Genomic DNA, 23,123 nt, shown 5'->3' on the forward strand with positions numbered 1-23,123 from the left:
CTCTGTCACAGGAAACAGTTGAGGCCAGTTCATTGGCTATATTTAAGAGGGAGTTAGATAAGGCCCTTGTGGCTAAAGGGATCAGGGGGTATGGAGAGAAGGCAGGTACAAGGTTCTGAGTTGGATGATCAGCCATGATTGTACTGAATGGTGGTGCAGGCTCGAAGGGCCGAATGGCCTACTCCTGCACCTATTTTCTATGTTTCTATGTTTGTAAAAATGGAGGGTGATGGGCTGTGTGGGAAGGAAAGGTCAGGTTGATTGTGGAGTAGGTTAAAAGGTCAACACAACAGTGTGGGCCAAAGGGCCTGTTCTGTTCTGTAATATTCTAAAAGTAATCTCCAGCTGATGATAACCATGGCAACTTCATGGTGCTCAGCTGGTTTTCAATCTGACAGACATCACCCCCTCCCCTGTCTCCAGCAGACTGAGCCCACACTGAAATGGTTCAACACTTATTCACCTGTACCACTCTGCCTTCAATGTTTCTATGTTACCAACTCCTGCATCCCCCCAAGGATGTGGATCTGACCCCTCCCATTTCACACCTCTCAGCCTGAAGCAAGGGACTGGTTCTCACATGCACACTAAGACCACTCCACCTCCTTAGCACCACCATAGACCCAGCCACATCCAAGTCCCCCCCCCCACCCCCCAGCTAAGTGCTGCCCAGGGCCATAAATTCTACCCCTTCCTGACCAGTTTTTCAGACTGCCCAAGAAGGTGCATAACGAGCCCTATACCAGAGCTGTGATCTACCCTGCATATCAACAGTAGCATCATCACCATCTTCCAGTCCGGACTCGGCTCCACTGCTACGGAGATCTCACCTCTCACCTCTCACCTCTCACCTCTCACCATGCCCCCAGTGAACACCTGGTGAACTTCCACCTTGCATTCTGCTTGAACTTGCCATCATCCAGATCTTTGGCCCACCACACAAATGGCCAGCCCCAGAGGAGTCTCCTCTTACCTAGGTCACCTCCTGGTCAGCTTTCATGTTGATTTTTAAACTTTCTCCGTCCTCTCAAGCCCCTTCAATGCTGCGAAATCTCCACACTGCTCAAGCTGTACCTCTGCCTAGCGCCCTCTGATGGCAAGTTTCAGTACTCTAGCATCTCAGCTCTAAAATCCCCTCCTTACATCTCCTTACTTAATGACAGACAGCTCCCTTCAGAGGTTCTGTTGAGAACAGGAATGATATGGGGTCCTGACAACTTGTTACTGTTTGTCCTGCCTGATGTCTCCCTACACAGAACCTGACACCAGTGCGGAGAAAAGACCTTACAATGAATTTGCATTGCCACCTGTTTGTAATCAGCTGAATTGATTCCCTTTAATCAGGCTGAAGAGAGTGAACATTGGTAGATGTACACACAGAGTTAGTAGCATACCAGGCACAGAGTGAACTCAGTAAAGGAAAGGATGAAGGATTCAATCAGACCATCTCAGTCTGTTCCTCACACAGGTCTGATCAATCGACAATAGATCAGCAGTAAGGCAAACTACATTGAAAGCGTGCACAGTGAGTATATCAGTAGTCAGTAGCTGTGGACGAGAGTGCAGATTCCTGGTCCCACAGCAGCAGGAGGCTGTCTCTCTCCTGAATGACAAGCCACATGGAGCAGGTGTCCATACGGGCCCCAGCCGGAGTCTCCACGTGCTCAGTAATCGAGCTGACACAAGCAGGCAACTCCCCTATTGATCCAGTGGTTCTGAGGCTGGTCAGAGGGCAGGCTGATTGTCAGAATGTAATTGGTGGAGTGACCGGTGGTCGAGAGCGTCCCTCGCCGAATGCTGGTCTTGTAAACTGTGCAGCAAAGAATCCAGAATGTCAGAGTGGCTCCCATCCCAACAACACAGCAACATTAACTAACGCACAGAACAGTCTCGGCTGCTGACATCAACAATACACTATAAATGCTCGGGTGTTTTTCTTCTGTAAATATGGAGTGGTTTAGGTTTGGATTTGGGGAGATACGGCACAGTGGCTGGCACAGCAAGGCCACACCATCCAATTGCACACATGCAACCAATTAACCTACTAAACTACACATCTTTTGGATGTGGGAGGTAATTGGAGCACCTGGAGGAAACCCACACGGTCATGGGAAGAACATACAAACAGCAGCAGAACTGAACCCAGGTCACTGGAGCAGAAATAGTGTTATGCTAACTGCTACACTGCTGTGCCTCCTAAACACCTTGCTGGGAAGTTGAATAAATATTTGAAACAGTAAGAAATGATACACGGGAAAGATTGGGAAGGTTGGTTAGTCTGGGTTACAAGGTGAGAGCAGGGCAGGGCTGGAGAGTGGAGTGGGTGATTAATACTGGGCTAGGGTCAGAGATGGAGGCTGCAGGGCTAGTTTCGGTTTGGCAAAGAGTCATTTGAGTTGCTGGGCAGAATGACTGGTTGAGCTAGAGAGTGTGCAGAGGAGATTCACCAGGATGTTGCCTGGATTGGAGGCCTTAAGCTATTGGGGGGGGGGGGCGTGTGCAAATGGATAAACTGGGCTTGTTTTGCCTGGAGCAAAGGAGTCTGAGGGATGACCTGTTAGATGTGTCTAACATTGAGAGGCGTAGATAGTCAAATCTTTTTCCCATGGTAGGGGTATCAAAAACAAGAGGGCAGACGTATCAGATGAGAAGAAGGAGTTTTAAAGGGAATTTGAGTGTAATCATTTTTTTAACAGAGGGTGGTTGGTATCTGGAAATCAGTCTGATGTGGTGGCAGAATTGAATAGTCACTACATTTAAGAGCTTTTGGCCAGGCACTGGCATAGGTGGGATTACTGCGGGTGGGAAAAGGGTTGGAGTGGATGTGGGACTGCTCTTATTGAGCTACAGTGAGCAGCGTTGTTCAGACATATCATTTCAAAATGTCAGCACTTTGAGGTAGTACAGAAGAAAGAGCAACAACAGAATGCAGAATGAAGTGTAGCAGTTACAGAGAAAGTGCAGAGCGGGCCGACAATAAGGTGCAAACGCAATGCGAGGTCAAGAGTTCACTGTGATTGTAAGAGGTCCGTTCGAGAATCTTCTAACAGTGGGATCGGACCTGTCCCTGAGCTAGGTGGTATGTGAGCCAAAGTCCTGTTCCTGGGTTGTAAACTCCGTGACTCTTCTTGGAAAAATATGAGGATGCCATACTTTGCTTGTCTAACATGATATAGTTCTCTGAAAAAATTCAGCAGTGGGTCAGAGAGTGTCGGGTATGTAGATAGAGCTTCAGAAGGCATGTTCAGAGATTACAACATGACTGAAAGGGCAAGGATGGGCTGGCACAAATATTGCTGGGGGGCAGGAAGTGGGAGTGCTGTGCTGTTTATAGTTTGGAAGGAGAGGCACAGGGGTATGGGGACTGGACTAAGGACTAATGCGTTCTATAACACACAGTTCTGACCTGGTAAGTCTCTCCCTGCCAGTACACAGGGGTATGGGGACTGGACTAAGGACTAATGCGTTCTATAACACACAGTTCTGACCTGGTAAGTCTCTCCCTGCCAGTACACAGGGGTATGGGGACTGGACTAAGGACTAATGCGTTCTATAACACACAGTTCTGACCTGGTAAGTCTCTCCCTGCCAGTACACAGGGGTACGGGGACTGGACTAAGGACTAATGCGTTCTATAACACACAGTTCTGACCTGGTAAGTCTCTCCCTGCCAGTACACAGGGGTACGGGGACTGGACTAAGGACTAATGCGTTCTATAACACACAGTTCTGACCTGGTAAGTCTCTCCCTGCCAGTACACAGGGGTACGGGGACTGGACTAAGGACTAATGCGTTCTATAACACACAGTTCTGACCTGGTAAGTCTCTCCCTGCCAGTACACAGGGGTACGGGGACTGGACTAAGGACTAATGCGTTCTATAACACACAGTTCTGACCTGGTAAGTCTCTCCCTGCCAGTACACAGGGGTACGGGGACTGGACTAAGGACTAATGCGTTCTATAACACACAGTTCTGACCTGGTAAGTCTCTCCCTGCCAGTACACAGCCTGTCCAACAGCAAGCCTCATGCAGTGCCTCCTTGCTGGTAACACACCAGAAGCTTTCGGACTCAGGCTGAACTACAGAGGATGGGGAGGAGGTCTGGCCCTGCACACATAGCACACTGGCCCACTGGCATGTGGACACAACTTGGTGCTCGTGAACCAGATTGCCAGCTAGGGGTAAATAGCCCCACTGCCTTGTGGGCAGCCTTGGGGGAGACGAAGGCTATGGGAGTAAACCCAGACAGCAAATCTGGAGTGGAGCCCCTAAGGTGGCTGGACGTTATTGAACGTCCTTCCCGCTGCTCCTGCAGCTTCATAAGCTTTCCTTTGGACTACATTGGTGAGGCCAAGAGGGGGATCTTGATGACTGGGCATCTCAGAATCTCTATTGCTTCTGCCCAGGCTTGTGATGGCGATCATTTTCACCCATTGCCCTTCGAGACAGATAGATACTAACCATAGTTAAATGACAATAAACTTGGGTTGACTTGACATATTTGATTAATCCTTTTGTTCCTTAAATAATTATGAGTTATTTGTATAAATATGTGAATTGCATACGTCATCACACTACCATGTGATGTGTGTGCGCCTCTCTTAAAGTGAACATAAAGTTAGACCAGCATTCCAGAACTCCCGTCTCTTCCTTTGAATTAGTTTAAGGTTTTGAAGTTACAAAACATAACAGTAGTGCTGAGGTCTTTTTAAAATGAACCCAAGACGATTACCAACTCGTTGAAGAGCAACGAGATGTTCCAATTTAAAAAAAGCAGCAAGAAGAATGACGAGTAAAAAAAACACAGCCCAGCAAAGTGCAGAGACAAAGGAGTTTAAAAAAATAGGGAAATGGAAGAATTGATGGATTCATAAAGACTGAATAGCAGGTGATAATAATCATAAATAAAAGCAGAAATGGCTGGCTACATCAGAAAAAGATTGAGTTTGATTACACAATGGGTAATTGCCTCATTTATATTGAGCCAATTCAACAATATTTGGAAGCAAATGAAATAAGCAATGAGAAGCAAGTTACTGATTATACTGGGTTTAAAGGCACAGTTTGCTTCGAAGATTAACTGCTCCAACCAAACCAGCAGAAATAAGCCCTTCTGATATTGTCAAAGTAATGAAGGAACATTTAGATCCAAATCACTGTTGATTGCAGAACACATTAGGTTTCATAAATGGAATCAAAAGGAAGGGGAGTCTATTTTAGTTTATGAGGCTGAATTAAAGAAATTGTCTGAGCATTGTCAGTTTAGTAATGTTCTTAACGATACACTAAGTGATTGTTTAGTTTGTTGAATCTTAAAGAAAGCATTCAAAAATAGCTCCAAATTGAAGCACAGCTTACATTTAAAGGAGCAGTTGAAATTGCTGTTTCAATAGAAACCACAGAGACACAATTGAGCTGCAGTCAGGAATGTAAGTGAGCATAAATAAAATTGCATCGTCTAAACAGAAATCTGCCAGGCTGAACAAATTGTGTTACCGTTGTGGCAGGGGCTCACATACACTAAACAAATGCAGATTTAAAAGTGAAACAATCAACAAGGAGGGAGCGTGTGTAAAAAGAGCTACCTTTTCAATTTGGTCTGCGATCAAAAATTAAAAGGCAGAGCTTTGCGGCAGTTTCTCTGAGTTTTGTGGTGACCAATGAATAAAGAGGGATTCACTAGAAAGGGTGAATAAGAATAACGCAAGTGGCTTGCTTGGAGCACCCATTCTTTTGAGTGTGCCGATCTGTAGATTGGCTCTGGCTTGCCAGGCCTGGGCGAGGTAAAGTATCTGGTGACTTCCTCTTTTTGTTCATTCCCTATCTGCTAGGGAAGCATAGTGTAGTGAGGATTACCCAGGGACAGTGTTCTGTACTGTGTGTGGAAAGTCACCATGGGAAGTCTGGGAGACCTCAAGTCTCTCGGATAAACACATCCGTACTAGGTGCACTGAGCCGCAGCTTCTGAGAGAACGTATTAAGGAAATGTAACTGCAGCTCGATGACCTTCGACTCATATGGGAGAATGAGGAGGTGATAGAGCAACCCCTAGTCTGCAGGAGACAGGTAACTGGGTGACTGTCAGGAAAATGGGGGGGAATGAACAGTCAGTGGCCATTCCCCTCTGTAATAAGTATACAGTATAATAAGTATACTGTTGAGGGGGACGACCTGCCAGGGTGGAACCACAGTGACTGGATCCCTGACACTGAGTCTGGAGCTGTGGCTCAGAAGGGCAGAGAGGTGAAGAGGACTGCAGTGGTGACAGGAGTTTCCTAGTCAGAGGAACAGAGCCAAGATTCTATAGGCTTGATAGAGACACCTGGGTGGTACGTTGCCTCCCTGGTGCTAGGATCAGGGAGTTCTCGGATTGGTTCCACGGCATTCTCAAGGGTGAGGGTGAACTGCCAGAAGTCTTGGTACATATTGGCATCAATGACAAAGGTAGACAAGGTGGGGAGGTCCTGAAGAGAGATTTTAGGGAGCTGAGAAAAAGGAGCTCCATGACAGTAATCTCTGGATTGCTGGCTGTGCCATGTGCCAGTGAGGGCGAGAATAGAATGATTTGGCAGGTGAATGTGTGGGTGAGGAACTGATGGAGGGGGCAGGGTTTCAGATTTATGGATCATTGGGATCTCTTCTGGGGAAGGTACAACCTGTAGAAAAGGGACAGGCTTAACTGAACCCAAGAGGGTCCAATATCCTTGTGGGGGGGGGGGGGGGTTGGCTGGAGTTGTTTGGGAGAGTTTAAACTAATTTGGCAGGGGGATGGGAACTGGAGAGATGGTGCTGAAGATGAGGGAGGTTGGTTTACAGAGACAGTGTGTAGTGAGGATCCTAGTAAGGAAAGGCTGCTGATAGGGCAAATTTGCAGTTAACAAGATGAGATGCAATGTAAAAGGCAGACAAAATCAAAAAAGGCGATGAATACAGGACTGAAGGTGTTATATTTGAATGTGTGTAGTGTATGGAATAAAGTTGATGAACTTGCAGCACAGTTACAGATTGTCATGTATGATATTTATCACTGAATCATGGCTGAAAGAAGATTATTGTTGGTGGACCTCGAAGGGCAGCTGAAGTTTCCCAACCATATCGCAGCCACCACCCTGCGACCAGACATTGTCCTAGTGTCTGAGTCGACTAAGCAAGTGGTGCTGCTGGAGCTGACAGTCCCATGGGAAGATAGCTTGGAGGAGGCCTTTGAAAGGAAACTCTCCAAGTACGCAGGACTGGTCAGCAACTGTCAGCAGGCTGGATGGAGAGCGAGGTGTCTCCCAGTGGAGGTTGGTTGTAGGGGATTCATAGCCCGTTCTTTAGTTACAGCCTTCAGCATTTTGGGCATCGAGGGAGAGAGGAAGAGGAGAGCCATCTTCAGTACCACCGATGCGGCAGAGAGGGTCTCAAGATGGCTGTGGCTCAAAGGAGGGGAGCCATGGAGTCATAAGTAGCTAGCCATCTGGACACAAGCTGGGGTCTGATCAGCCCCGGCTGGGTCACCTGGAGGAGGTTGTATGATGTTGAAAGACCCGAAACACCCGATGATTCCAGGAACATCACTGAAGATGTGTCCAGAAGCATCAATAAATGTATGTACACAGCATAGCTGGGAGCTCAATGTCCAAGGATACACATTGTATCGAAAGGACAGGCAGGAAGGCAGAGGGGTGGCATTGGTCTGTTGGTAAAAAAATTAATCAAATCATTAGAAAGAGATGACTTAGGGTTGGAAGGTATTGAATCATTGTGGATAGAGCTAAGGAACTGCAAGGGTAAAAAGACCCTGATGGGAGTTGTATTCAGACCCCCAAACAGTAGTAAGGATGTGGCCTACAAGTTACAATGGGAGATAGAAAATGCATGCCAAAAAGGGAATGTTACAATAGTCAAGGGGGATTTCAATATGCAGGTAGATTGGGAAAATCAGGTTGGTGCTGGATTCCAAGAGGGGTAACTTCTAGAGTGCCTACGAGTTGACTTTTTAGAGCAGCTTGTGGTTCAGCCCACTAGAGGATCAGTTATTCTGGATTAGGTGATGTGCAATGAACCAGAATTGATCAGAGAGCTTAAGGTAAAAGAACCCTTGTGGGGTAGGGAAGTGATCGTAATATGATCGATTTCACCCTGAAATTTGAGAAGGAGAAGCTAAAGTCAGATGTATCAGTATTACAGTGGAGTAAAGGGGATTGCAGAGGCATGAGAGAGGAGTTGGCCAAATTGATTGGAAAAGAACATGGCAGGGATGACAACAGTGCAGCAATGGCTGGAATTTCTGGAAACAAATTGAAAGGCAGAGGATCTAAAGGCAAGATAACATAACTGTGGCTGACAAGGGAAGCCAAAGTCAACATAAAAGCCAAAGGAAGGGCATATAATACTGCGATATAAAGCATATAATAGTCCCTTCCTTTACTCTCTGTATACCCATGACTGTATCGCCGCCCACAGCTCTAATCTGCTAGTTAAATTTGCCGATGACACTACATTGATTGGCCTAATCCCAAACAATAATGAGATGGCCTACAAGGAAGAAGTCATCTCTCTGACACAGTGGTGTCAAGAAACCAACGTCTCCCTCAATGTCACAAAAACAAAGGAGCTAGTTGTGGATTACATGAGGAATGGAGACAGGCTAACCCTTATTGACGTCAATGGATCTGGGGCTGAGAGGGTGAACAGCTTTAAGTTCCTCAGCATCCACATCACTGAGGACCTCATATGGTCTGTACACACTAGCTGTGTGGTGAAAAAGGCACAGCAGCACTGCTTTCACCTCAGAAGTTTGGTATGGGCCCCCAGATTCTAAGAAATTTCTATAGGGGCACAACTGAGGGCATCCTGACTGGCTGCATCACTGCCTGGTATGGGAACTGTACCTCCCGTAATCGCAGGACTCTGCAGAGAGTGGTGCAGACAGCCCAGTGTATCTGTAGATGTGAACTTCTCACTATTCAGGACATTTACAGCAACAGGTGTGTAAAAAGGACCCAAATGATCATTGGGAACCTAAGTCACCCCAACCACAAACTGTTCCAGCTGCTACCATCTAGGAAATGGTACCGCAGCATAAAAGCCAGGACCAGCAGTCTCCAGGACAGCTTCTTCCACCCCGCCATCAGACTGATTTGAGAGTATTTCTGTGTTACATTTACTGTTCTACTTATTATAAAATTATAAATTACAATGATTGCACATTGCACATTTAGACAGAGATATAACGTAAATATTTTACTCCTTGGGTATGTTAAGGTTGTAAGAAATAAAGTCAATTCAATTCAAAAAATTAGCAGGAAGTTAGTGGATGAGGAAGCTTTTAAAAACCAACAGAGGCCCTAAAAAGTCATTAAGAAGGAAAAGATGGAACACGAAGGTAAGTTAGCCAATAATGTTAAAGAGGATACCAAAAGTTTCTTCAGATACATCAAGGGTAAATGAGAGGAGAGAGTGGATATCGAACCGCTGGAAAACGATACTGGGGTGGGAGTGATGGGGGACAAGGAAATGGTGGATGAACTCAATAAGTATTTTGCATCATTCTTCACTGTGGAAGACATTAGCAGTGTGGTGGAAGTTCCAGAGTGTCAGGGGTCAGAAGTGTGTGAAGTTGCCATTCCTAGGGAGAAAGTTCTTGGGAAACTGAAAGATGTAAAGGTAGGTAAATCACCTGGACCAGATGGTGTACACCCCAGAGTTCTGAAAGAGGTGGCTGAAGAGATTGTGGAGGCATTAGTAATCAAGTGTCACTACATTCTGGAATAGTTCCAGAGGACTGGAAAATTGCAAATGTCACTTCATTCTTCAAGATTTGACAGAGGCAAAAGAATGGAAATTATAGACCAGTTAGTCTGACCCCTGTGGTTGGGAAGATGATGGAATTGATTGTTAAAGATCTGGTTTCAGGGTACTTGGAGGGACATGATAAAATAGTCAGCATGGTTTTCTCAAGAGAAAATCTTGCCTGACAAAAATTCTTTGAAGAAATAACAAGCAGCATCAACAAAGGAGAATCGGTGGATGTTGTGTACTTGGATTGTCAGAAGGCCTTTGACAAGTTGCCACACATGAGGCTGCTTAACAAGCTATGAGCTTGTTATATTACAGGAAAGATTCTAGCATGGATGAAGCAGTGGCTGATTGTCAGGAAGCAACAAGTGGGAATAAAGGGAGCCTATTCTGACTGGCTGACAGAGACTAGTGCTCCACAGGGGTCTGTGTTGGGACCAATTCTTTTTACCTCATATATCAATTACTTGGATGATGGAATCAATGGTTTTGTTGCAAAGTTTGCTGTTGATACGATGATAGTTGGAGGGGCAGGTAGTTTTGAGGAAAGAGAGAGGCTATAGAAAGAATTAGACAGATTAGGAGAATGGGAAAAAAATGGCAGATGGAACATGATGTTGGGAATTGTACGGTCATGTACTTTGGCGGAAGAAATGAAAAGATAGACAATTGTCTAAATGGAGAGAAAATTTAAAAATTTGAGGCACAAAGGGACTTGGGAGTCCTTATGCAGGATTCCCTAAAGGTTAATTTGCAGGTTGAATCTGTGGTGAGGAAGGCAAATGCAATGTTCGCATTCATTTCATGAGGACTAGAATATAAAATCAAGGATGTAATGTTGAGACTTCATAAAGCACTGGTGTGGCCTCACCTGGAGTATTGTGAGCAGTTTTGGACCCCTTATCTTAGAAAGGATGTGCTGAAACTGAAGAGGGTTCAAAGGAAGTTCATGAAAATGATTCCAGGATTGATTAGCTTGTCATATGAAGAGTACTTGTTAGTCCTGGGCCTGTATTCACTAGAATTCAGAAGAATTCGGGGGTGATCTATTGAAACCTATCCAATGTTGAAAGATCTCAATAGACTGGATGTGGAGAGGATATTTACCATGGTTGGAGAGTTTAAGACCAGGGGACACAGCCTCAATCTCGAGCAAAATCCTTTTAGAATGGAGATGAGAAAGATTTCTTTAGCGAGATAGTAGTAAATTTGTGAAATTCTTTTACACATGCAGCTGTCTTTATGAATATGCAAGTATTTATGAATATTTAAGTCAGAAGTTATAGATTCCTGCTTGGTCAAAGCATGAAGGGATATGGGGAGAAGGCAGGAGATTGGGGCTGAGGGGGAAGATGGGTCAGTGATGATGAAATGGCAGAGCAGACTCGATGGGCCAAATGACCTAATTCTGCCCTATAGTTTATGATCTTAAGATGCAACAAAATTGGACACATACAAAGAACATGTTAGGCAGACAGAAGTAAATGGACTGCAAAGGGAAGAGAAAAGCAAAAAAGTCAAGTTGCAGTTTCAAGAAGAGCACTAATCTGCGTGCTGTTGATGAAAAATCTGATAATGGAAGTCAAACAGGACTGGGTACCTTTGAAATTTATGATGTAAAAGTTAACAATAAACAAGCAAAACTAGAGAAATTCTGCAGATGCTGGAAATCCGAGCATCACACACAAAATGAGGAGGAACTCAGCAGGACAGGCAGCGTCTGTGGAAAAGAGTAAACAATCGATGTTTTAGGCTGAGTTCCTTCTTCAGGACTAGAAAAAAAGAGTTTTGAAGTCAGAGTAAGAAGATGGGGGGAGGAGAGGAGGAAGTACAAGGTAGTAGGTGATAGGTGAAAATAGGAGTTGGGGAGGGGTGAAGTAAAGAGCTGGGAAGTCAATTGGTGAAAGAGATAAAGGACTGGAGAAGGGGGAATCTGATGGGAGAGGACAGAAGGCCAGGGTAGGGGAGGAGCATCAGAGGGAGGTGATAGACAGGTAAGGAAATAAGGTGAGAGGGGGAAATGGGAATGGGGAATGGTGAAGGAAGAGGAGGAATGGGGGCAATTACTGGAAGCTCGAGAGATTAATGTTCATGATATCAGGTTGGAGACTATCCAAACGGAATACAAGGTGTTGTTCCTCCAACCTGTGGCTTCATCGTGGCAGTAGAGGAGGCCAAGGACTGACACATCAGAATGGGAATGGGAAGTAGAATTGTAATGGGTGGCCACCTCGAGATCCCACTCCTTCTGACATTGAATCAGGGGACAATGGATACGGGGAAATCCAGAGGAAGGTAAAAGAATAATCTCACAGTGAGCCTGTGAAAAATGCAGCAAGGCAGTCCAGGATAGTTTACATATCATGTACAGTCTACCCAGGCAAAAAAGATCGCTTCCTTTTGCACAGCAGGGGTCTGGAGCCATTTGGCACACTGAGGCAACGAGTTAAGTGAAGGTACAAGGCACACACCAACTAGGGGACAAGTACTTTACAAACTTCCAAAGATCATCAGTTATTAGCTTGTAGTTTCTATTGACTATTAACATTTTTACTCTGAATGAGGATTGATTATTCAAATAAGGTATTTAAACATACACAAGATTATCAATTTGTCAACACCTGTATCCACTAGTCAATTCTGTATAAATATAGCATTTCTTTGTTCAAATTTCAGACAGGGGCCAGGCTGTTTTCCTTGAGCACAATTAAATAAAATGTGATTCAGGAATGAGTGTGAGTTTTCAGAGTTCAGATAATCAGTAAGGAGAAGCTGCTGTGAATGTGTTGTCTGGGAGAGTAACAGATCAGATTCTATGAAGGTTTTTAAGGAGAATGGAATGACTTGGCATAGGGTAATTTTTTCTGTTGGCACAGGCCAATGGGTTAGAAGCAGAGGATGGACTAGTCCTGTTATGGAACAGGAGGTCAGTTGACCTTTCAGAGGGACAGTGCACCAGGGGGCTCTCTGTGCTGCATTTAGGAAATGCACTGAAAGGTGCAAAGGTTTCCTGTGCAGGAGAGCTCTTGTTCACTGTGACCTCTGCAGAGGCGAGCACATCATACATTAGCCATCCACCTCGACAATTGGTACTGGGAGTCCGGTCAAATGGTGAGAGTGTGCTGTGCCGGTGACTGCGTTCTGGCCCTCAGTACCTCTCCCTCTTAAAACAGGGGCAGCTGTTGCAGGCTGGATGCTGGAGAAGGGCAAGGGTTGGAGAGTGCAAACACTTGGTGTCCGGGTGGAGCTGCCACCTCACTGCTGTATGGAGTTTGTACGTCCTGTCTCTGACTGCATGACTTTCCCCCAGTTTTCATGCCGCCTCCCAAAAAGTGGGGGCAGTGGGCTAATTGACAACTGTAGGTTACCAGTGGTGTGTGGAAGCAGACAGGAAAAGCGCAACTTCTCACCCTCAAACCTCTGTCTCCCCCTTCACCTCCCCTTCCACCATTATCCTCCATCCTCCTCAGTCCACCTATCATCAAGAGGGCTTGGCCCTCTCTCACTCTGCCAGAATTGGTCCTCTGGAAGATCAGAATGGCAATCCATGCCTGGAGCCCAAAGAGATGGGGGAGACCTTCAGTGGATTTTTAAAAGATCTCTACTTTCTCAGGAGACAGACACAGAGCCTGTACAAGTGAGGCAAAGCAGCATCAACTTCATGGACCCGATACAGATTACAGGAGAGAAGGTGTTTGCTGTCAAGGCAAATTAAGGTGGATAAATCCCCTGGCCCAGCCAAGGTGTTCCCTCAGACCCTGTGTGAGGCAAGTGCAGAGATACATAAATATATCCATATCTAGCAGAGATACACAAATCATCATTAGTGATGGGTGAGGTACCGGAGGATTGGAGGATAGCCAATGTTGTTCCACTGTTTAAGAAGATTCTAGAAGTAGTTCAGGAAATTATAGGTCACTGAGTCTGACATTAGTGGTGGGAAAGTTATTGGAAGGTATTCTAAGGGACCAATTCTATGAGTATTTGGGTAGTCATGGATTGATTAGGGATAGTCAACATGGCTTTGTGCATGGTAGGTTGTGTCTAACCCATCTTATAGTTTTTCGTGGAAGTTACCAGGAAAGTTGATGATAGCAAGTCAGTGGATGTTGTCTACATTGACTTTAGCAAGGTATTTGACAAGGTCCTGCATGGGAGGCTGGTCAGGAAGGATCAGTCACTCAGCATTCAAGATGAGGTAGTAAATTGGATTAGACACCGACTTTGTAGGAGGGTGATAGTAGATAGTTCCCTCTCTGACTGGAGGCCTGTAACAAGTGCTGTGTCACAGAGATCAGTGCTGGGTCCATTGTTGTTTGTCATCTATATCAATGAACTGGATGATAATATGGTTAACTGGATCAGAAGATTTGTGGATGACACCAAGATTGGGGGTGTAGTGGACAGCGAGAGCTTGTAGCAGGATCTGGACCAGTTGGAAAAATGGCAGATGGAATTTAATGCAGACAAATGCAAGGTGTTGCAGTTTGGTAGGACCAACCAGGGAGATCTGACACAGTGGACAGTAGGGCACTGAGGAATGTGGTAGAACAAAGGGAATACAGGTTCATAATTCATTGAAAGTGGCATCACAGGTGGATAGGGTCTTAAAGAAAACTTTTGGACATTGCCTTTCATAAATCAACGTATTGAGTACAGGAGATGAGATGTTATGTTGAAGTTGTATAAGATGTTAGTGAGGCCTGATTTGGGGTACTGTGTCCAGTTTTGGTTACCTACATACAGGAAAGATGTAAATAAGATTAAAAGAGAACAGAGAAAATTAACAAGGATGTCGCTGGGTCTGGAGGACCCAAGTCATAAGGAAAGATTGAATAGGTTAGGACTGTATTCCTTGGAACACAGAAGATTGAGAGGAAATTTGATAGAGGCATACAAAATTATGAGAGGTATAGATAGGGTAAATGTAAGCAGGCTTTTCCCAGTGCGGTTCGGTGGGACTACAACTAGAAGTCATGGGTTAAGGTGAGAAGTTTAAGGAAACTTGAGGGGAAACTTCTTCACTCAGAGGGCTGTGAGAGTGTGGAATGAGCTGCCAGCACAAGTGGTGCATGTGAGCTCGATTTCAATGTTTAACAGAAGCTTGGATAGGTACATGGATGATAGGGATATGGAGGGCTAAGGTCCCAGTGTAGGTCTATGGCAGCAGGCAGTTTAAATGGTTCAACATGGACTAGATGGCTGAAGGGCTTGTTTTTGTGCTGTACTTCTCTATGACTCTGTCTTCTGTGCATTTCCAGCACCTGCAGTTTCATGTGTCACCCCTCCCTTCATCCTCTCTACACCAGCTTGTGTCACCCCTCCCTTCATCCTCTCTACACCAGCTTGTGTCACCCCTCCCTTCATCCTCTCTACACCAGCTTGGTTCCCTCTCCACCCTGGAATGCTGACAATTCCTTCCCCTCCCACAGATGTTGGCAGACCTGCTGAGTTCTTCCAGCTAAATGTGTGTTGCTCTAGGTTCTAGTATCTGCTGTCACGTGTACTATGCACATCTGGTAAGGTTGAGATTTTAAACTTCTCCTTCCCTGTTCTCAACTATCTCTAAGTGGTTAACCCCTTCACTTAATCCCACTGCTTGCAGCTCTGCCTTACTGGGGTCTCTGTAAACAGTCACCTGTGTATCCCTGCCCCTGTAAACCTCATCACTGAGCAGAACCAATGCATACATTTTCCTCCTCCTCCTTGCTTAGATCCACTATACAGGATTTCAACACCCCGTCCCCTTCCTGTGGTTGAAGCCTCTGGACACAAACCCACCTTGCTGAGATTAAAAACATTAACAGTGTTAGCACCGTGTAAAGTTGTGCTGTGTTGGATAATGCTCAGGGATTGACAACAGCTCACCTGGACATTCGTAGATAGATTGCTCCTTGAATGATAACTTTTTGCCTGGTTTGAACCAAATCTGAAGGAACCGGTTAAGGGTGTGAACGGTAGGGAGGAGTTTGAAAGCATCTCACTCTGTGGGTATTCCAGACTTTTCAGGACTCCACTTCCAGGGCTTGTTGGATCCATTCCTTCGCCCAGAGTATCACATATAACCTGCTGTCCATCCCTTCTTTACGGGACAGCCCATTGTCCATTAGCAACCCCACTCTTGCCGCTCCCAGTTGCCACCCAGACGCAGATACTGGTCCAGTTGACCAGTCTGCACAGGTGAGCCGCCCTCCCCTGCCCCTGGTGACCCTTGTGCTGTGGAGGAATTGGGTAGGAACCTCCAATCCCCAGGCTGGACAGGGGCATCCCCTAGTGGCTGGGTATGATCGGGGGGGGGGCAGTCTTTACCCCTGCTCCACAACATGTAGCAGAAGATGACGCTGTGGCCAGGAAAGCTTACCAATGCCTCTACTTCCTCAGGAGGCGGAAGAAATTTGGCAAGTCCCCGTTGACCCATACCAGTTTTTAATCGATGCACCATGGATTCATAATGTCACCTGACCACAAGCAACTTCAGAAAGTTACGGACACAGCTCAGCACATTGTGGAAGCCAGCCTCCCCTTCACGGACTCTGTCTACACTTCTTGCTGCTCAGTAAAGCAGCCAGCATCATCAGAGACTGCCCCACCTCGACATTCTCTCTTCTCCAATGGGTAGAAGATGCAAAAGCCAGAAAACAAGTACTCCAGGCAAAAGGACTTAGAACTGTGGTGCGTTACTTAGTTCCCTAGGATACTAAGATGGGTTCTTGACCTCACAATCTACCTTGTTATGACTGTCACCTTATTACTTACCTGTGCTGCAGTTTCTCTGTAGCTGTTACACTTTATTCTGTATTCTGTTATTGTTCTACCTCAATACACTGAGTAAGGGATTGATCTGTTATGAACAGCAAGACAAGTTTTTAACTGGAACATGTGACAATAACAAATCAATTTGCATTCATAGCTGGGAGGTGGATCAAGGCTCTGAGCTCTCACTTTGGCCCATCTCACCTCACCTATCCTGTCCCATCACAACACAGACTCTCGATCCATCAACATCACAGGACTGGCAGTTTGGAAACTACCTCTCATGGTGGGTGCCTTTGTCACCGTAGGTAATCAAGTCACCATGGCCACCCCCCAGCAGGGATGGGTGATAACCCTGCATCCCCCCCCCCCGCCCCCAGCAGGGATGGGTGATAACCCCGGCCACCCCCCGCCAGCAGGGACGGGTGATAACCCCAGCAGGGACAGGTGATAACGTGGCCCAGACTGAGGTGAATCCTGGGGCTGCAGTCTGTGGCTCAGGTCAGGATACGATAGGCAGGCTGTCGTAGAGAACCTTGGGAAGGGATTCCCCAATCACACGTTGCTGAAAGTTCCACCGGGCTCCATCCACGTAAAGGCCATTAATGTAGACCCCGTCCACCTGAAATTTAGGACAAATTCGTAAGTAGCAGACAGGTTTCTTTCAGATTAAGCCCCAGTTAGATGCTTTCATGAGTGGAAATTAGGCTTTCAGTCCACAGGAGGGGGGCGACGGCATTCATGGGTAATCAGTAGTGTGGCTGTCCTCAGCTGGACGGTCTGGGTTCAAAGGTCAGCTTTGGAATTGCAGCTGACCTTCATACAGCAAGCATTGCCAGTGTGGCAGGGGCCCTGCCAGGGTTGGAGAGCACCACTGGGGTCATGGGGTCACTGCCGGGGTCAGGGAACATTGCTGAGGTCATGGGGGTCTCAGCAAGTGCCAGTGGAGTCACAGTGTCACTGCCAGGATCAGGGAGCCCTGCCAGGGTGATAACCAGCAGTTGTGTCCAGTCCTCCTCGGCCTTCAGACAGATACAAAAGCGCTCATGCACTTTATAAAGAGACGAGATGTTATCTCAGCACCCTCATTTTGGGGATCAAATGTAAAGGGACAGAGCACTGTCAATGGCAGGGCCTTTAACAGTTGATGTACAGAGGGATCTTGGGGTTCAAGTCCAGAGCTTCCTCGAAGAGCATACTCACCTTTCTTAGTCAAGGCATTGAGGTCAAGAGTCAGGAAGTTATGAAACACCCATATAGAGTTCAGGTTAAACCTCATCTGGAGTACTGCATCTAATTCTGGTCTCCCCAAGAAAGGAGGATCAAGAAACTTTGGAGAGGCTTTCGAGGATGCTGCCTGGAGTAGAGAGCATGGATATGAGAAGAGGTTTGACAGACTTTGGATGTTTCCTCTGGATTGACAAGGCTGAGGGGAGACCAGATAGAAGTTTATAAAATTATGAGAGGCATTGATAGGGTAGACAGTCAAATGGCAAATAATAGAAGGTCAAACAAGAGAAAATCTGCAGATGCTGGAAATCAAAGCAACACACACAAAATGCTGGAGGAACTCAGCAGGCCAGGCAGCATCTATGGAGAAGAGTACAGCCAACATTTTGCACCGAGACCCTTCATCAGGACTGTAAAAAAAAAGATTAGAAATCAGAGTAAGAAAGTGGGGGGAGGAGAGGAAGAGGTACAAGGTAATAGGTGATAGGTGAAACTGGGAGAGAGGGAGGGGTGAAGTAAAGAGCCGGGAAATTGATTGGTGAGGGAGATAAAGAGTTGGAGATGGGGGAATCTGATAGGAGAGGACAGAAGGCTATGGAAGAGAGGAAAGGGGGAGGAGCACCAGAGGGAGATGATAGGCAGGTAAGGTGGGAAAGGAAAATGGGAATGGTGAATGGTGAAGGAGAGCGGGGGCCATCACTGGAAGTTCAAGTCATTAGGTTGGAGGCGACCCAGACGGAAAACAAGGTGTTGCTCCTCCAACCTGAACGTGGCCTCTTCGCAGCAGTAGAGGAGACATGTTGGAATGGGAATGGGAAGTCGAATTGAAATTGGTGGCCACTGGGAAGTATTGGAAGGTATGGGTTTAAGACCAGTGGGGGGAAGTTTAAAGGATCTCTATGAAGCAAGTTTTTTGCTTACACGGGAATTAAACGGTGCCCGGAACAGTGGTGGATGTAGACATGCTGGCAATGTTTGACAGGTATTTAGAGAGCACATGGAGGAAAGTGGAATACAGACCAGGCACAGGGTGATGGGATTAGTTTAGATCGGCAGGGAGTCCGGCGGAAGAAAGGTGAGGAAGCAGCAAGTACTCGAGAAGAAGAGAGGACTCATGGACACAGCTCTGGAGACCTGCCGGAAGACGGTGGTGCAGTCACAGACACCTTACCAGATGGAAATCTTTCCGGCCAGGAAGAGTGAATGAATAAATCCCAATTGGGGTCGTTATCACGGATTTGTCAGGGAATCTGTTGTTTGCATCAGCACGATATGAAAATGACTAAATTACAATAAGCTGCCAATGGTTCAATCGGTGGGGCGAGAGTGGGTGGCGAACTCCAGGGAGCCGGCGGAGGACGTGGTTTGGGAAGGTTGCTTACTGGTGGAGCTGACATGCGCTGATCCTGCTCCGTGACTGTGAACTGGAAGCTCAGGTGATGGACTGGGATCTGGTACTTGCGTGAGTAGTTCTGCAGTGTTCCTGTCAGGAAGCTCTGAGTGAAGTAAAAGCCAGAGATCCAGAACACGGCCGGCATTCCCTCAGTAATCCAATCCTGAAACACAACACATCAGAGGAGAAGGACCTTCACAGACTGCAAACGTGCATTCCCGTGGCACTGGTCACCCACTGCCAGACAAATTTCAGCACATGCCCAAACGTGGATGGGAGGGGTATGGACAGCTACGTGCAGATCAGTGGGACTAGGCAGAATAACAGTCCAGCACAGATCGGATGGGCTGAAAGGTCTGTTTCTGAGCCACAGTGCTCGATGACAAAAACATCAGTGGAGATGTTTGAAGTCTCAGCCCCCAACATCATGTCGCGAGTTTAGCAGGGAGGATGAGTGGGGCCTGTAAATGACAGAAATGCCCTGTTAAAGCCCTGCTGATCACATTATAGTTTAACTCACTAATCTTTAGGAGCACCATACAAGATGGCACCCCCAAACCAAGCCCCTCTGACTGCCTCTCACCCCTTCAACACTGAACCATATGTACAAAGCAGACGTTGGGCTCCTGCAGGGTGAGGGGAAGCAGGAGGGAGGTGATGGGCTTCACTGCTCAGTCGAAGACAAGTGGATTGGGGAAGATGTGACCATGGGGGTCTGGGGGGAGAAGAAAGGAGGTGAGAAGACAGGAAGCAGGATTGTAGACAGGTGGGGAATACTGCATGTGGGGGGAGAAATCAGTGCAGGCGGTGGGGGATGTCAACCTTTCCACAGACATTGTGTGGAGGTGTAGTGCACCTCCTTACCTCTCTGTAGGAAGGGTGGGGGGTGGGAGGTTGGTAGGCCCCTGAGAGTCAATGGGCCAGCACTGCTGAGAAAGGTTTACGGGAGCACAGGAGGGGTGGAGTGGTTTGCTGCCAGGATGTTGGTAGCTCGCCTCTGCTGGGGTGAGAAATTGGTGGGAAGCAGAACAGAGTGGTCCGATTACAGTGGAAATCTGCACCTGAAAGAACTGAAGCCTGGACAGAAGATCAGTGACGTAACTCCCCAAAGGCTTCAGTGATGGGTAGGACTTGGCCATCCACATGGAGGGGACCTAGGATAGAACAGTGGAGAAAACTCAGGCAGAGGGGAAAATCTCATGTCCTTGGTGCTGCCTGTGTTCTCCAGTAGTCACTGTTTTCCCCACAATGTCCCATTACCCAGTGGTCATTAATTATCCATACTGTCCCATTAACCCCAGTGGTCACTGTATTCCACACACTGTCCCATTACCCCCAGTTGTCACTGTATTCCCCACAATGTCCCATTACCCAGTGGTCATTGATTCACCATATTGTCCCATTAACCCCAGTGGTCACTGTATTCTGCATACTGTCCCATTCTCCCCTGTGGTCACTATATTCTTCACACTATCCCATTACCCCCTGTGGTCACTGTATTCTCCATTCGGTCCCATTCTCCCCTGTGGTCACTGTATTCCCCACACTATCCCATTACCCCCTGTGGTCACTGTATTCTCCATTCGGTCCCATTCTCCCCTGTGGTCACTATATTCTTCACACTATCCCATTACCCCCTGTGGTCACTGTATTCTCCACACTATCCCATTACCCCCTGTGGTCACTGTATTCTTCACAAACTGTCCCATTCTCCCCTGTGGTCACTATATTCTTCACAAACTGTCCCATTCTCCCCTGTGGTCACTATATTCTCCACAAACTGTCCCATTACCCCCTGTGGTCACTGTATTCTCTACACTATCCCATTACCCCCTGTGGTCACTGTATCTCCCAGACTGTCCCATTCTCCCCTGTGGTCACTGTATTCCCCACACTGTCCCATTCTCCCCTGTGGTCACTGTATTCTCCACACTGTCCCATTCTCCCCTGTGGTCACTGTATTCTCCACACTATCCCATTACCCCCTGTGGTCACTGTATCTCCCAGACTGTCCCATTCTCCCCTGTGGTCACTGTATTCTGCACACTGTCCCATTCTCCCCTGTGGTCACTGTATTCCCCACACTGTCCCATTCTCCCCTGTGGTCACTGTATTCTCCACACTGTCCCATTCTCCCCTGTGGTCACTGTATTCTCCACACTATCCCATTACCCCCTGTGGTCACTGTATTCTCCACAAACTGTCCCATTCTCCCCTGTGGTCACTGTATTCTCCACACTATCCCATTACCCCCTGTGGTCACTGTATTCTCCACACTGTCCCATTCTCCCCTGTGGTCACTGTATTCCCCACACTATCCCATTACCCCCAGTGGTCACTGTATTCTCCACACTGTCCCATTCTCCCCTGTGGTCACTGTATTCCCCACACTATCCCATTACCCCCAGTGGTCACTGTATTCTCCACACTGTCCCATTCTCCCCTGTGGTCACTGTATTCCCCACACTATCCCATTACCCCCTGTGGTCACTGTATTCTCCACAAACTGTCCCATTACCCCCTGTGGTCACTATATTCTCCACAAACTGTCCCATTACCCCCTGTGGTCACTATATTCTTCACAAACTGTCCCATTCTCCCCTGTGGTCACTGTATTCTCCACACTATCCCATTACCCCCTGTGGTCACTGTATTCCACACCATGTCCCATTACCCCCCGTGGTCACTGTATCCCCCAGACCGTCCCATTCTCCCCAGTGCTCACTGTATTCCCCACACCATCCCATTCTCCCCTGTGGTCACTGTATTCCCCACACCATCCTATTTTCCCCTGTGGTTACTGTATTCCCCACACCATCCCATTCTCCCCAGTGCTCACTGTATCCCCCAGACTGTCCCATTCTCCACAGTGCTCACTGTATTCCCCACACCATCCCATTCTCCCCTGTGGTTACTGTATTCCACACACTGTCCCATTCTCCCCAGTGCTCACTGTATCCCCCAGACTGTCCCATTCTCCACAGTGCTCACTGTATTCCCCACACCATCCCATTCTCTCCTGTGGTTACTGTATTCCACACACTGTCCCATTAATCCCAGTGGTTACTGTATTCCCTACATGGTCCCATTCTCCCCAGTGGTCACCGTATTCCCCACACTGTCGCATTATGCCCTGTGGTCTTGGAGTTCCTCTGCCACACCACACTATGACCCTGCCTGGAAATGATTGTCAGCCTCAGGATGGGATCTCCAGTCCAGACACTACAGGAGGCTGAGACTGACACTGAACAGCACATTGGTGCAGGAAGGGACATATTCTTGCCTACCCACCCACAAACCAGCATCTCTTGACCATCCAGTCCCAGTGCCCATAACCCTTCCAGAACTAATTCTCCCAGTTCACCAGCCGGACTGCTGGAAAGCCACTGACTGCAAAAATGTGCTGTTCCTTCTCCAATCTGCACAGACAAATCCTCAGGTTCTTCTTGAGTATGTACAGCTCCAGTATAAACACCGAATTTTCCAATTCCAAGTAATCCACTGCCGTCGTTGTCCTTTCCTACACCCAGCAGCCTACCATCCCCATTCCATTTCTCAGACTCACCTCCTGGTTACTCTGCCCTCCACACTTCCCTGTCCAGTCTCACCTCTGCTCCACACCTCTCTGTCCGTCCTCACCTCTCCTCCCTTCTCCTGCCCTACCTCTTCCCCACGAAACATTACCAGTCCATTCAGCCCTGCTCCCCCCACACAAACCCTGCTTGACTCACCAACATCCCCAGTGGTTTTGTGTTGCTCCGGGTTTCAGCACCTGCAGAGCCTGGTGTCCCCACCCCAGGTGACTGAAACCCAGCAATACATTGGTCAGAATCCCCGGGGTCCCTGGGCTTCGAGTCCCATGTGTATTGCGTTCTAGGGTCAGTAATCAGACAAGGTTTTAGAATAGGGAGTCAGTGGGAGTGAAGGTGGTAACCTCATCTTTGGATCAGATTTCCTGGGA

General features: G+C 47.2%; 1 protein-coding gene across 1 annotated transcript in view; it reads right to left on the reverse strand.

The window, feature by feature from the left end:
* Window positions 1-1,340: 1,340 nt before the first annotated feature.
* LOC134359584 (dynein axonemal heavy chain 3-like) overlaps window positions 1,341-23,123 on the reverse strand; it is a 542,314-nt gene continuing 520,531 nt past the window's right edge. The window contains exons 70-74 of the mRNA XM_063073083.1: window positions 20,224-20,316; window positions 19,152-19,325; window positions 17,051-17,161; window positions 15,655-15,715; window positions 1,341-1,810 (exon numbers count right to left, since the gene is read on the reverse strand). Coding sequence (XP_062929153.1) covers window positions 1,665-1,810; window positions 15,655-15,715; window positions 17,051-17,161; window positions 19,152-19,325; window positions 20,224-20,316 — 585 coding nt within the window. The 3' untranslated portion in view covers window positions 1,341-1,664. The remainder of the gene's footprint in view (window positions 1,811-15,654; window positions 15,716-17,050; window positions 17,162-19,151; window positions 19,326-20,223; window positions 20,317-23,123) is intronic.

Source organism: Mobula hypostoma, chromosome 20, assembly GCF_963921235.1.
Source record: "Mobula hypostoma chromosome 20, sMobHyp1.1, whole genome shotgun sequence".
Lineage (NCBI taxonomy): Eukaryota > Metazoa > Chordata > Chondrichthyes > Myliobatiformes > Myliobatidae > Mobula > Mobula hypostoma.